Source organism: Filicampus tigris, chromosome 21, assembly GCF_054856515.1.
Source record: "Filicampus tigris isolate MCC_2025a chromosome 21, RoL_Ftig_1.0, whole genome shotgun sequence".
NCBI lineage: Eukaryota > Metazoa > Chordata > Actinopteri > Syngnathiformes > Syngnathidae > Filicampus > Filicampus tigris.
The window spans coordinates 3170251-3185518 of record NC_141237.1 but is presented as its reverse complement, the minus strand read 5'-3'; the positions used below and the strand labels follow the sequence as shown (position 1 = coordinate 3185518).

Sequence of the window (15268 nt, the reverse complement as noted above, 5' to 3'; positions counted from 1 at the left end):
TGCTCAATTTGGGGTTTTTTTTTTTTTTTTTCTTTTCTAGTTAATGCGATGTCTGTAACGCGGAAACACCATTCAGGTAAAAATAAGAAAAATGAACAAAAAGTGTTTTTCACAGGACAGCGACGATATGCTGTTGTGACTTGGCTACTTTGTCGTTTGCTTTGATCATTTGTCATTTACTGAGTGAGAGGTTGTTGTTGTTTTTTTTTCAGTAAGTTAGCTAATATGTCATTTTGGGAGTTGGCTAGTTTGACATTAGGTTAGTTACGTAGCTATCTAATTCATCATTTGCTAAGCGAGTAACTCGGACTTTTCCCTGTGCTCATTATTATTTCTCACGTGAGCCCGGCGTTTATGGATGAGTGGCGCCACTGACGCGTTTGGCAGTAGACTTATCCATCTTTCTTCCACATTGCTGGCAAAATAGGAAGCGAGAGGGAAAAGGTCAGTGCGCTAATGCACAAAGTGACAGCAGATACATCACCTCAACCCACGCTGACTTTTGGCAATACATCCCTCACGCCGACACTCCATTTCCAAGGCCAGGATAACCTGGCCGTGGCGAAGTGGATGCGCCGCGTGGCGGCTAAATGGAAAGGTGTGAGTTGCTGGCGAAAACTTTTGATTGTTTCACACTACATTTTCGAAAGCCTAAAACTATTAAACGTAAATACACAACGCTATTAACTATTCAAGTATTAGCTGAGTAAAGCACAAGTTTCCCGTATTTCGTTAGCTGGCTGGTTTATCACCGCTGTTTAGTTTGGTATTTAGTTGGCTGGCTAATTAATCTGTTAGCGAGCGTTGTTGGTTAGTTAGCTAGCTAGCTGGCTAAAATGAGTTGGTTACAAACATTTGGGACAATAATGAAAAATCATCTAGCAGAAAATTAACTTTATTTATAGAGCAAAAATTTACATTTTCCACACCCTTGGTGAGGGATTACATTCTTATAAAGTTTGCTAAAATATAATTTATTAATTTTAAATTGAATATACATGATGTTAACCCCCAAGGATTTTTTTTCCCCAGCAATTTTAGACCATTTGCAGTGTTTATGGTCCGGGACATTATGAGGACCCGAGAATGTTAGCACGGGGCATAAAAATGAAGCACCTCTCTTCTCTGTTAACATTCAAACTATTGACTTAACGTATGGAGCAGAGTTAAATTTCACGCTGCTGCACATGGATTTCCTATAAGGAGTCAATTAAATTTCCTCCGGATGGTTTGTGTGTGGTCAGAGGCTCATCTCCTTCCCGGCTTCCATCACTTGGCGTCCTTGTGGTTGATTGGAATGCAGCCCGCTTGTCCATCTGCACGCTCGTTAATCACACAACAAGGCGCCGGACCGCCGCCGCCGCCGCCAACCACCCACCCACCCACACCCCCCAAGTGCTACGTCAGCAGAAATGCAGTGGGTCAATGAGCGATAAAGGTGGTGTGCATCGTTTGAATAAATGTGACAAAAAAAATCAGGATGGAACATCTTTTGCTGGCCCTGCTTGAGCCCGTATTTTGTTGTATTTTCTTTTCGTTAACCTGCCCTTCAACCTCAAAACACAAATTCCAAAATTCAAAGGTGCATTCACAAAACTCCAGACTTTTCTATCCCAATCCAACCATCATCTCAAAACTCTTTAACCCGTGTTCGAAAGTCAAGCTCACGGTCGGCCTATATCGCACACACGCATTCAAATGAGGCTGATTCTTCACTTTCATAATGTTTCAAACATACACACTCTAAAAATAGTTGGGTTAACAATAACATAATATGGGGTAATAAAAAAATGGACCGATACACAAATTGGGTCAATTTGACCCACTTTCTTGCATTGTTTTGTAAAAAACAGCCCATTTTGTAGGGGTTGTTTTGTACAAAACTACCAATTTTCAGGTCAAATTGACCCAAGTTGTGGATCGGTCCATTCTTAACCCAAAATTGTGTGATTTTTAACCCAACTGTTTTTAGAGTGATTACAAGACCAAAGTGTGGTTCTGTTTATTTATCCGACTACACAAATGCACGGGAGATTTAATTAAGCTAATTGGTGATGTCCCAAATCCTCCCCTTGGGTCCGACCTTTTACATATTGGATTTCGTTTCAAAGTTTTGTCAATGATTGCCAGCGCGTGTGTGTGTGTGTGTGTGTGTGTGTGTGTGTGTGTTTGTGTGTCATTTTGCGCAGGCGACACTCAACTGTGGGTAGATGAAAGCCGACATGTTTGTGACCGGGGGGGGTGGAGGGCGATTGTAAACGTGATTTTAACAGACAGCCAGAGCCGGATGGAGATACAGCGAAGGACCTATAGGGCCCTTGACTGCACCCCCCACGCCCCGCTATTTTATCAAGGCACGTACGGAAGTGGAGCCGTGACGAACGGCTGCCGCTTTGACGAGTGAGCCAACAGACATTCTCTCATCAAACGTTGACCCGTTGCGAAGTGAAGCGTGACATTTTAAGCGTCTCGCTACGATCGCTCATCGGCAGTACGACAGGAATACGAGGCCGCTTGGGGGAAACAGAACATACATTGAAGCCCCCGCTGGGGATTTACAGTATAGCGTCCAACCCAAGACCTCAGGACGACGCGGCGGTAAGCGCCGCCCAGCTCGGGCAATGCGTGTGACAAGCGCAGGCGTGACCTTTGGCCGGGGTGTCACACGGCAGCCCGGGCGCCCGTTGACGTGCCGCCAGTAAGCTGCGGTGAAGACTTTTATGCTTTCAAGGCGCTGTTATCGACTGATGCCGCAACGGGCTGCGCTAGACTGACGGCCACAATAAGGAAACAGTTAGTGTTGTTGAGTCATTTTGATGGGTTTATTGTAATTATTGCACTAGTGTAAATCCATAGCAGAGGGTGTCGTTAGTTTACTGCCCAAATGGAACCGCAGTAGATGGACCGCGGGAAAAGAGAAATGTTTCGTGTCTTGACATTTTGATGGCCTCATTGCAATTATTGCACGACAGTAAATAGTGTTAAACACTTTATGCGCTAAACTAAGCACACAAATAAAATCCGTTTCAAATTACAGACAACGTCCACAAGCTTGAAATGGAATGAAATGGAACTGGGCCCAAAGGTTCAGCGAGAACATCGCACACAACTGCGTCACTGACTGTCAGAGATTGTCGCATATTAACACAACTAAGCCCTCAAAGGAACTTGTGAAAACACAATAAAGCGTAAACAAATGAAAACAAAATCGAGGGAGGGGGCGACAATTGGCATCCATTAGCTGCGCTGCCCGACTCACCGCTTGTGAGGCCCGAGGCGTGCTGACTTATGCATTGCGGGTCGCTAACTGTTACGCCGGTGAAAAGGTTAATTCATAGGCACCGCTTTAAATCCTCCAATAAATCACGCTAACCTCCTAATTAATGCTCTGCAGTTTGCCCTTTGTCCCGTTCAACAGCAGCAACAACAACAACATGGCGGACTAACCGGCTAATGAGCAGAGATGATCAAAATTGGCTTCAGTCCATTTTAAACACTTTGAATCACATTACTTTTTTTTTTTTTAAATATAAATATGGAGGACCCAAGCCCTGATGCAAATGGTGAAAATCCGTCAATAATTTATAATTGCTTGCACCTGTCCCAAAATGTCTGCTAAGCACTTTGCCAAAAATGGAGCACCTCGACTCTTTGGCAATCAGACGCCAAAGCAATACAGCACAAAAACAGCAAATAGATTGTTGAGTTGAGTTGAGTTTGGACGTGAATAACAGAAGGTGGGTTAAAAGATGAATAAATTCAATTAAAACAAACCAAAAAATATATTAGTGTGCTGAAAGACTGGACAAACACACAGACCTTAAGCTGAATATGAAGGATGGTTGGGCTTGGCGGTGTTACTAGTGCAGCACTTGTAAGGTTTAATTTTGTACTAGATGGATGGATTGAAGGCCAAAAGTTGCCCTAGTAGTGAGAGGTGTGTCAATAAATCTTCATGGTCGGAAATGTCAACTGTTTGACGAATGGTGTTTTTTTTCAGGATTTTGGCACCGCCCTGTGGCCAAACTACATAACGCCTGAGCAAGATTTTACGTCAAATGGCCTTCTGAATTAGTTTACCAGAATTAATTCGGACAAAACAAATCAATTAAACTCACATAGAGTCAACCTGGCGGGTCGTGCGTTTAGACGTGACAATTTAAAATGGAATATTTACCTTATTCTCGCTCCTCCAGATACACCTTTCCAACTTGCTCCCTGTATTTGAGAGGAATACAAACGATACACACCCAATAAGAACAGTCTTTATCGCCCAAAACACCTAAAGGTATCCGAAGTAATCTCGAACAAACAGTACCGGTCAGATAGGAAACAGGTGTGCACCGTTTAAAAGACGATATGCTGCCCTCTAACGATTTTATGGTTGAACTACAAGGTTGTTGCGGTTTCTCATTATATATATCAGAAAATAACGTCACATATTTTAATAATAGCTTGACGTGCATAGTTAGACATTTGACCCCCGAAAAAGAAAATGCGAATCATTCCCCACACACCAGCTAAAAATGAGCTAAAGCACTCATTCTAACAAAGGTAGCATTTCTACTTCGTGACTTACAATGTGGAATGACACTCCGTTTAACCGGCGATACACTGTAAAATACATAAAGTATGTAGTCTGGCTCAAAAGACGTCTATACCCATCAAATTAAAAAATAAATCAAATTAAAAAAGGGCCCCCAAAAAATCCCAACACAAAAGCCAATTAGCCAAGTTCTACAATTGAGAAGGCTATGAGTATATTTTAAGATGCCAGTTTGTTTGGATTTGCATAAATGTTTCTTTTTATATTCTTAAATGTCTGGTACGGCTATTCAATGTCCTTGGTGTCTTTTTGTCAATGTCCTTTCAATTCTGTTTTGTTACATTTCCGCACCTTTTAATTTCTTTACACAGCTATGTATGGATACACTATTTTTACTTGATGAATCTGCTATTTATACATCACACAATCAAGGTGATGGTGTCTGATTCTTTCTCGTATGTTATGACTACGGACTGAACATTAGACTTGACGACTGCCAAAGGAACAAAAAGTTGGCAAAGCGCCCCTGATTCCTATTAAAACTGCCATTAAAAGGGGCTCTTGAGATCTTTGACAAGCCGGTGAAGCACTTCCAAATTGCTGCTCACTGCAAATTATTCTTGTGGCCGACTGCTTCAAACAAATTGCGAAAATAAGGTCATGATGGGAAATATTTTGCTTCTCCATATCATTTGTGTCATGGTCATTAATTCTCTCGGGACTCAAAATCTTCAGGTTAGGTTAATAAAAAGGAACAAGGATATTTTAACAAAAAAAGCGGTAAGTAAAAAGACATCAGAAAAATTAGCAATTAATTGAAGAACAGACACGGAAAGAAGTATTTGTACTTCACTGCTTCCCACCACTGGTCAAGGGAAACTACCGAAGTAGTAACCCGCGGGAGTGTTAAATGTGCTGAACAGCACACTCGTCTTCATTTAAAAACACGTAAACAGTAGAAAATATTTTTTTACAAAATGGTGCCATCCGGTGGTGGCATAGGTCACACACAGTAAAACGCAGCAAGAAGACATTGAAAAATAATCTTTATAGTAACTGAAAAGACAAGTTATACACAGTGGCATTTCTTTAATAATAAACACTTGCCAAAAGGAAAAGGGATGTGGTCGAGATTTTTTTTTAATACAAAAAAAAGGAGAGAAACACTTGGTGTCCTTTTTTGTGTTAGATCATTTTACAACTTTGACGATTGCTCCAGAGTTTCACTGTCAGGATCAAATTTGCTCATCCGAGTGCTACCAGTCCAGGAGCATTTTTGTAAAAAAAAAAAAAAAAAAAAAAAAAAAAAAGAAAAAAGAAAAAATACACACACAAAAAGAGAGCACAAGAGATGGGGTCACATTATGTGTTGTTCTTGTGCTGGTAAAAGTGTTTTTGAGCCTACTTCATTCAGTAGTGCAAAACATGACTACTATACTGAAGTACTGTATAAGAGGTCGCAGTAACGGGAAGGATAAGAATATACCAGAAGGCTAATTCGTTGTCCACTCTCCCCCAAAAAGTTTAATTTAAAAGACTTGTAGAACAAATTACAAAAAAATAAGAAAATGGTCTGAGAAAAGCTCCTCGGACGTGTTCTAACGTCTTGCACGAGGAGGGGGGAGTTGCTTCAAGTCACAAAACGTCGCTTCCAGTTTGTTTAGAAGGGCAGCCCTCGTCCCCGAATGGCGGAGTTGATGTGGGGGACGAAGCCGAGGGGCACCTGGGAGGAGGGCGAGGCCCAAGCGTGGCCCGGTGCTGGGATGGGCGGCGGAGGAAGAGGGAGCACGCCGTCCTTCCGGACCAGAGCGTGATTGTACAGGTGAAGGGCGCCAGGATTGGGCTGGCCCTCCACTGGTAGGGGGCTATATTCAAAGCGGTGGTCCTTGTCACCAGCAAACACCATCCCTGGGGGTCCGGTGGCAGGGGGGCCCGGTGGTGGGAAGGGCTCCAGGGGCGCGGCCTGCCCCGGCCCGCTGAACACTTCTCTCAGAGAGTGAGGTGGTAACCCCGCGCCCAACATATGACCCATGAAGCTGTCCCCGAAGCCCGATGGAGTGAAGGGGGGCGGCGGCAGCGGGTGGCTAAAGTCGCCCCCGTAGCCAGGCCCTTCCGCGGTGGGGAGGGGCGGGTAGTCGGGCTCAGGGGGGCGGGCGCCGCCGTCGCCGCCACCGACCGGCGCTATGGGCGGGGCGTGGCCGGGCTTGGGTTCAGGCGGCGGACGCCTGTAGTCCAGGTCGGCGTGCGGAGGTGGTTCTGGGGGCTCGGGCGGTCTCTGGTCTGGGGGCAAGATGGGGACGCCGGCCATGTCAAGCACTGTAAGACAAATAAAAACAAAAAGTGCTCAAACCAAGGTCCATATCAACATGTGATTCTTATTTAATAACAAAATAAAACGAAAAATAAAAGGGATTACCAGGTGAGACCGGGCTGGATTCTGGAGGTTGTTTGGTATCGGGAGGAAGCAGGGTTGCGCCCACCGCCAGGTTGTTGGCTCCGGCCTCTGTCCCGTCCCCCCCGTCCCCGGCATCCTGCCTCTGAGCCTGCAATAGCTGAGCCAGCAGCATGGTGACGGCCGTCTGGGTGGCGGCCGCCGCGTCCCCCTCGGGCGGAGGAGAAGGGGGCTTGGGCATGGGAGGGGTGCGCGGCACGCCGGCTGGGGCGGCGGGCTGCGGGGGCTTGGCGGGCGGCGGCTGAGCGGGAGGCTCGGCCGCGTCGGGCGGCGGCAGGGCTTTGGAGAGCTGCTGCAGCGTCTCCTGGTTGACCTTGGAGCTTACGGCCTGGAAGAACTGGGCCGGGTTGGCGGCGGCGCTGTTGGGCGGGCCAAGGAGGTTCAGCAGGACGGCCAGTTGCTCCTGGGTCAACTGGGAGTTTGGACCTTTGGGGTCTGCAGTTAGAACGATATCACAGTGGATCCGCACATTTGATACCTCTACAATGTGACACTAAGTTTTTACGTGAAACTCACCCAACAGTGAAGAAGCCGCCGCACTGGGTGCTTTGATGCCTGCAGAAGCCGGGAAGCCCTGAGGAGTATTACTGCGACTGTCGTCCAGGCCCAGCTCCTTGCGCGGCGCTTTCGGGGGGCCGGCCAGCTCCTCGGGCATCTGCTTCTGACGCCGACGCTTCTTGCTCCACAACTCGTGACAGTCTTGCCACAATGGAAGACTGTGGACATTGATGCCGGAGGGAGAGAGAGAGAGAGGGGGGGGGGGGGTGAAAGTCAAAAAGGGGGCATAAAATGGTAAATTGACTTTGTAATGGCTTGTATAAAAATAGTTGTGATCTCTGGAATGCCGGCCCAGCCATCATGTGTGAAATTAAACAGCAAAGTAAGCTGCCTCTTTCTGAAAATGTGACCGGGGCCTTCTGAACAGGGTTAGAATAGGTTTGGAATTTTCACTATAGTTAGATTTCATTTGGTTGAGATTGTTTGCCAAATAAAAGCCAAAACGGTAAGCAGAGCTGCATTAAGGTTTGTTGGATGGTGCTACATTGTGCTCAAGTGTACGAAGTGCTGCCTCCACAAGTGAAAATGCTTTCATCATCTTTACAGGCAGTCATTTGAACGCCTCGAAATAGGTAGCACAACATACTCAGGCGGGGGCATTTTGTCCGGGTCCACGTCCTTGAGGAACTCGCAGCTTAGCGCCTGCTCGCCCGTGCAGCGCTTGCTGGGGTCAAGGTTCAGCATGTGGTCAAACAAGTCCAGGGCGGTCGGAGGAATGCTGAACGACAAGCCCACAAAATTAAAATACAGTACACAAGTGAAATTGAACAGGTTTCGAAAAAAAAGATTTCTAAATTAAAAATTAGGATTCTTTTTTGGAAATGACTGCGTTTAACCCTTAGGAACTTACAAGGCAAATTCCTCCCGCAGTCGTCGCCTGTACTGCTTCTTTGGTTTCATGGTGTTGAAGAAGGGAAGCTTGATGACGTCCGGCCACACCGCGGGACACGGGCTACCGCATATCCGACTGGAAGACAACAAAATGAGCAAAGTGTTGATAAGCAAGAAAGTTGAAATTCACCCCAGGCTCGATACTAATTTTCGTTAGCACATTTCAGATACCTGATCAGCTCCAACTGGGCCAGCTCCTGGTTCGCTTGAAAGATGGGCTTCTTTGTGAACAATTCGCCCAGGATGCATCTGTGAACAGAGTCATATTATTATTATTATTTTTAAAACAAGATTATTTTTTTTCCTCCACGACAAATCAATAGTTGCCCGTCTTCTTACCCGCAGCTCCACACGTCGATGGCCGGCGTGTACCTCTCTTCGCCCAGCAGGAGCTCCGGTGGGCGGTACCACAGCGTGATGACTTTGTTGGTGTACGGCCGACTGCGAATGAGACGCAGAGATTGAATGGAAAAAAGAGTGCTCGAATGAAAGGGAATATCGATGCAGACTGATATGCCAATGCCGAATAAATCAAGAAGCGGCTCACCTCTCCTCAGAGTTGTACAAGCGAGCGAGACCGAAGTCTGCCAGCTTGATTTTTCCTCTGATGGTTAGAGAGAACACAGGCGTGAGAAGAACAAACGACTTGAAAGGAGAAGCGGCGAGGAGCTTTACGAGGAGCGTGGACCCACTTGTTGTTGAGCAGGATGTTGGAGCACTTGATGTCGCGGTGCAGGAAGTTCTTCTTGTGGCAGTAGTCCAGCCCCTCCAGCAACTGCCGCATGAACGACTTGATGTGGCTCTCGTTGAAGTGCACCAGGCCCGACTCCAGCAGGCCCATCAGGTCGTGGTCCATGTACTCAAACACCAAATAGAAAGCACCTGCGGGTCAAAGCGGGGCGAAGCGACGCCGTGTATGTTAAGGTAGCAGTTGTTTGAAGGTTAAAATTACTGAGGCATCTATGCCAATTTCAGTTAGCCCATCTATGGCGTTTCACATTCGACGTCAGCATTAAGATAGTGGACTTTCATAAAATGAAACTAAACTATGTGGTTTGGTTGAGGATTTTGGTTTTTAAACATGCAATGTTGAAAAACCAAAACGTATTCATCATCGACATATAGCATCCATGCTAATTCCCATTAGCCTGCCTTTTTAAAATAAGTAGTATTCATTGTGACACGGGGAGATAAGACAAAGCGTGCCTTTATCGTTTTTAAAGTCCAGCGCGTCCTCCTTGTCGGTGACGATCTCCTTCATGTTGATGATGCTCTTGTGGTTGAGCTGTCGCAAAATCTTAATCTCTCGGATGGCCGTGATTGGGAAGCCCTCCTTCTCATTGTCCAGACGCACCTTCTTCAAAGCCACCATCTCGGCTGCAGACAAGAAGATGGCGTCATCGCTTTCAACTGCAGCTTCACAAAAAGGACAGTTTGGGGGTTTTTTTTCTGCAATGAGCGTATCCCACCTGTGTCTTTGTCTTTGGCTTTGTACACCTGGCCGTACGTGCCTTCCCCCGTGATGCCGATGATCTCAAACTTGTCCACGCAGCGCTTGCCCCAGTCGATCTCCGTCTCTTTTATCTCGCCGTATCTCGGGCCGCACATTCTGGGATGGATAAGGTGACTGACTTTTTTTTTTTTTGTATACAAATAGATGAGGTCTGCCGAACAGTGTTTCCAACCTTTACTGAGCCAAGGTGCATATTTTACATTGGGGAAAAAAATCTCACAGTACAACAAAGCTTGAAAACAATGACAAAACGCAGGTGAACTTACTTCGGCCTTTTGCGCGGCGTTTGGGCCTTTTTCTCCTCGGCCGGGCTGTGCGGGGAAGACGTGCGGCTGGAAAGAAGAGGTGGGAGCGGTAGGTCGGTGAGCAGCTGTCGGCCCTTTCGGTCGGTTTTCTTCTTCGCCGACACGGAAGCGTCCTTTGCGCTGAGAAATGGAAAGGAAAAAAGTCATCTTATTACATTACCCATAAAAATTAATGGCTTACAGTTGATTAAATTTCAGCATTTTGTATTGTTTTTGGTTTTACTGTCGCATGGTGTTTCCACAGGGTTCAATTTTGGGGCCCCTGCAGTTTTCATTGTATTTTCTGCCCCTGGTCTTAAGAAAGCATGGTATTTCCTTCCACTGCTATGCGGATGACAGTCAGATCTGTGTCCCACTGAACCAAAAGGACGCTTTAACCTGATGGCCACTTTTGTCCTGTCTGAAGGAAATCAGGAGCAAGATGGCACCAAACTTCTTGAATTTCAACTAAACGCAAAAAAAAAAAAAGTTATGGTGTTGGTGGTGACGCAGTAGCCCTTGTAAATTCCACCCTGCTGACTTGGACACCGGGATGCCTGGTCTAAAGTCAACAGTCTCGAACTTGGGTTTTAAATTGGACCAGCATTTCCATGTCCATTTTTAAAACTTGTCTTAAAATACATTCTTATTTTATGGCTTTTGACTCAACACGAGACTCTGCATTGGTTTAGTGTTTTATGGTGTTTACGGTTTTTGTGTTGTTAATTTATGCCTTTGTATTTTGTATGTCTGATTTGCACTTCTTTTACAGCACTTTGTATGCGGTGACTGTTTTAAAGTTCTGTATGGATAAAGTCGAGTTGAGCAGCTACTCAGAAAACTATATAAAAGAAAAGCATTTTTTATGGTCTCGATATTGTGTATTTTCCCAGTAGCCTACCTGTCTCCTTTATCAATTTGCTCAAGAACACTCAGGGGAAGCGGCAAGGCCGGCACACCAGAGATGAAGGTCCCGCCGGCTCGTTCCTTATCTTTGTTCGACCCGCTTGCCATCGCCGCTTTCCTCTTGGAGTCATCTTTCGCCTTTCCGTCTTTTTCCCGGCTGGCGGGCTGCTCCGTACTCCTCTTCGAAGAGCGGTCGGAGGGCGACTGGGGCTGGCTTGACGTGGGCGTGCGTGGCCCTTTCTCTGCTGCTGCTGCTGCCGCCGTTGTTGGAGGGGCGGGCGGCGAAGGCGGACGCCCCTTCCTGGCCGCGTGGTTGGTCTTGGGACTGGGCTGATGAGCAGCGGCGGCGCCCTTAGTCGGCGTGGAAGCCTTGCCGGCGCCTTTGGCCTTGGCGGCGGCCTCGGCGGCTTTGACCTTCTTCTGCTTGCTGAGCTCGGCCGCCAGGCTGCTCTTGAAGGTGAGCGTGCTCGGCGAGAGGCTGGAGGGCCGGCTGCGGGAGCGAGAGTGGCGGTGGCGGCTGCGGGAGCGAGAATGCCTGACGGAAGAATACGGGCTGCGGCTGCGAGACCTCGCCGATCGCCTGGAAAGAATGATTCAGCGTGTTTAAGATCGCGTCATCGTTTTTGGAATGGGATGAACAATTTTGAAAATCTATTTCACTGAGATCCCCCTCCCCCTCAACATTTCCGTTGTCAAACGCAGCAGGGGGTTGTGAGGGTATTTGACAATGCATATACACGCTCGCCTAATCGCAACACCCTAGCTACGCCCCTGGTTGTCATGGTAACAAAAGTAGCACTCAGCATTGCTTACACAGTATAGCAGGTGGTGTGAGCCAACCCTCATTCATTGAAACAGAATTGTCCAATTCTTGACGTTTGCGGCAGCGTGAACGAAAGCATGTCAGACACTTTTAAGCACCTGGGAACTGTTTTAAATTGTGAAAGAAAATAAAGAACGTGTCTCGCTGAAGCTAAACCTAGTAGGAAGATTCAATAGGAGGAAGTAAAAAAACAACAACATCTGGCCTAAGAAAGGGAGGAACAGAAACTCAGTGGTTAACTTGGCAGTCCGACTTCAAAGGTTCCCATCTGAGCGGTAGACGTTTGAAACAAAATCGCAGCCTTTGCCAAAAAAAAACAAAAACGTGTGTTGCCATTTCAAAGTAAGCAGGATTAACGAATAACAGTCCTGGGAAACCACATTAATATGCATGTCCTAGTTTTGTTGCCACTTGTGACGGCGTAAATTTAAAAAACGAGGCAAATAGTGTTATTATGGTCATAATGATCTACTGCTGCAATGATTGTTGAATCATATTACTGATTGTTGAATCATATTACTGTAATACTAACATATTATTTTTGTGCCATCTGCTTGCATCAATAGGCAATTACAAAGGTTTTTGGGTGAGGGTTTATTTGTCGCAGAATTTGGCAGGGCCTGGTCCCTATCTGCCGTGAATAGTGGGAGTTCACTGCACTGGTATATTTCCGCCATTTTACTACATTTTAAGAGTTACATATGGCGAGAAATCCATCCCTGGATCTCAGCTTTGCACACTCACCTGACATCTGGACTTGGGCTGAGGGATTTCCTGTAGGGACTTCGAGATCTCCGCCGGCCTCCGTACGGACTGGCGACAAACTCGCCCTGCTCGTACGGACTGTGTCGGTTGTAACTGGGAGATCGGCGCCAGTTGGCCGGACTGGTAGGGGACCGCTTCCTCTTGCTGCCTGAGTACGAGCTGGGCGACTTGGCAATACCGTAAGTGCCGTACGCGTCAGCGTCTCGGCCATAATAGTTGGACGCGGGAGAGGTTCTTTTGCTTGGATAAGTGGGGCTTCGTCTTGATATCATCTGGTTGTAACCGGGCGGAGACTGGTAGCTGTACGAGTAGGACGTCCCATAGGGACTTTCAGCTTTGAATCCCGGGCTTCTCCTGTAGGCCCTCAGCTCTTCGTCTCGATACGACTGCGGAGGAACGTCCCTGTACGCAGACGGCGGCTCCTTATCTGCTCTCGTTTTACTCCGTTGCCTTTTGGAATCCCGTTTGTCAGCAGACTGCGACGACTGACTGGTGGACGCTCTTTTGCCATTTTTGTCATTAGTCTTCGCCACGTCTCGGTGGTTTTTAGTACTGCTCGGGCTGAGTCCACGAACTTTGGAGTTTCTCTCACGATTAGGACGTTCCTTCTTGCGGCCAGGGTCCTTGCTCCTTTCTGCAGGCGCTTTGGCGCGCTCGTCCTTGATGAGGAAGACGTCCTGGCGGTCCCTCGCTGGGCCATTATATTCCCCTAAGTCGTTCAATCGGTCCACGGCGAACCGATCTACATGGTGGTCAAGCTTGGGCGAGGGGCTCCCGGAGAAGCGCTCAGACTGGGAGCTCACGTCATCGTACTCCACCAGTGTCCGAAGTTCAGTCTCCTTCCCAAAAGTGCCATGTCGGTCATTGACAGTACCTTCCGTTGCACCGATGTGCCACAAGTCCCTGTCCTTGGCCTGCCTGCGTTTCTTCCGGCGGGAAGCCGAGGAGCGTCTCTTGTCTCGGTGTCTGTCCCGCTGAGCCGCACTGCTTCCCGGCTTACTCGCGTTACGTCTGTCCTGCCTGTTAGCATTTCTCTGCGCGGAGGGACTCCGGCCGCGGCCATCCCGAAGTACATCCGAATTCGGCATTTATCCACACGGTTACACCTACGACACCCTCACTGAGAAATAACCTTTAAATACTCCTATGCTATGCAGTGGAACAGGATAACATCGGGCTAGTTGGCATCATAATTCACGTTCGGAATGCCCTGGCTGGCGAGATCACGAGCTTAACGTTAGCATCACAAAGCTAACTTGATTGTGTTTTCACTCCAATTTGATTACTAATCAATTCTGCCAAACACACTCAATATATGACAATCGGCTACCAGTAGACGATTAAACAGTCGACGGTGTGCATTATTACAGATTCACCAGCACACACTGACTAAATGAGAGCTAGGTTAGCCTCCGGCAGCTAACGGTACACAGCGACACATCGCATTCGTGGACAAAAGTGCAGGCCCCAGGCCCGTCCGGATTTAAAGCCCTAGTTTCGTGGACAGAGAGCGACCGGTGCGAGCGAGTATTCCCATCCACGGGCTGGTGTTCAAAGTCAAAAGCAAACTTGTCAGCCTCCCATTTGACACTGCCGAGGCGCAACAAGGAAGTGGAGCGGCACGCGAGCTAGCCCAATTAGCCGCTAGCCAGCTGGGGAGCTTTCTTGTCTGTCTCTCCGCTCTCGGTGTGGACTTCCAGACCCCTCAAAAAAGCGGTCAAAAAGCCGCGTCCATCGTCGGATAATCCGTCGAGTGGCTCGCTCCCGCTGGTGGCGTCATCGTCCCTGAAGGCGCCCCGCGTTGCTTTCTGGGGGCCAAAGCGAGCGGAGTAGTTGATTGGGAATCAAGTTGCCAAACGGCGTGAACTTAGTTGACGATGTGAGGAAGGCTAGTGCTACTTCACACTTGTCGGGCTCCAGACGAGCTTTCAAACTACAGGCCTCGTGCGCCTGCGTCAGCCAATCACAGGATTGTGCGTAACAACGTGCCCTGTGACGTCATCGCCGAGGGAACCCCTGATCCCCACCACTGGAATGGACAACTACAAACTGTGCTTTAATGTTTAACAAGCAAGTGCTGCGGCCGTTCACGTATTTTCTTCGTATACATTTATAGCTAACATTAATAGAAGTGTAAATAATTATACTGTATTTTTTGTATGTATTATGCAGGAGGTGGCAAAAGTACTCACGGCCTGTATGTAAATATTTAACTGACCATATTTGGCTGAATTTGGGCGTGTAAAGGTCAGAATCGCACTTTACGAGGGCTTTTTTTGGTCATATGACATTTCAGTTTATGTGCATGCATACACTTTTTAAGAATCTTCAAATCTATTTCATAGTATGGTCTCTTTAGAAAGCTACTTTTATTTTAAATGTTGTTCAAGTCTTCAGTTAATGTGTTTAAATGTTGTCCATGTATGTTCTTTTCGCATTTTGGTACGGTACTTTTTTCCCTCTCTTTGCTTCTGAATGTCATTATCTGTTGTGTTTGTAATTGCTTTTGAGTGTTGTTTCTTTGCTTGTG

The 15268-nt window shown here is 47.1% G+C and overlaps 1 protein-coding gene and 1 long non-coding RNA gene across 3 annotated transcripts in view; both read right to left on the bottom strand.

Annotated features, from left to right (window-relative positions):
• LOC147127161 (uncharacterized) overlaps positions 1–4347 on the bottom strand; it is a 38931-nt gene extending 34584 nt beyond the window's left edge. For both annotated transcript variants that reach the window (XR_015084346.1, XR_015084347.1), the window contains exon 1: positions 4178–4347. This is a non-coding gene — a long non-coding RNA (uncharacterized LOC147127161). The remainder of the gene's footprint in view (positions 1–4177) is intronic.
• A 1228-nt stretch (positions 4348–5575) lies between these two features.
• cdk13 (cyclin dependent kinase 13) lies at positions 5576–14680 on the bottom strand. The gene is made up of 14 exons (XM_086021341.1): positions 12718–14680; positions 11146–11730; positions 10227–10385; positions 9917–10056; positions 9654–9824; positions 9140–9329; positions 8995–9051; positions 8787–8888; positions 8619–8696; positions 8407–8523; positions 8143–8274; positions 7515–7714; positions 6963–7433; positions 5576–6862 (listed from the first exon to the last, which is right to left on the bottom strand). Exons 1-14 carry the CDS (start codon positions 13824–13826, stop codon positions 6207–6209), a joined length of 4167 nt encoding a protein of 1388 aa, XP_085877467.1. The 5' UTR covers positions 13827–14680; the 3' UTR covers positions 5576–6206.
• Between the last annotated feature and the right edge of the window lie 588 nt (positions 14681–15268).

What these genes read in the sequence shown, in the direction of transcription:
- cdk13 (XM_086021341.1), bottom strand. Translation starts at nt 13,826, where the DNA reads ATGCCGAATTCGGATGTACTTCGGGATGGCCGCGGCCGGAGTCCCTCC. An exon ending in ACGCCGCGCAAAAGGCCGAA is followed by an intron (nt 10,057 to 10,226) that starts GTAAGTTCACCT and finishes TATCCATCCCAG; the next exon opens with AATGTGCGGCCCGAGATACG. An exon ending in AACATCCTGCTCAACAACAA is followed by an intron (nt 9,052 to 9,139) that starts GTGGGTCCACGC and finishes TCTAACCATCAG; the next exon opens with AGGAAAAATCAAGCTGGCAG.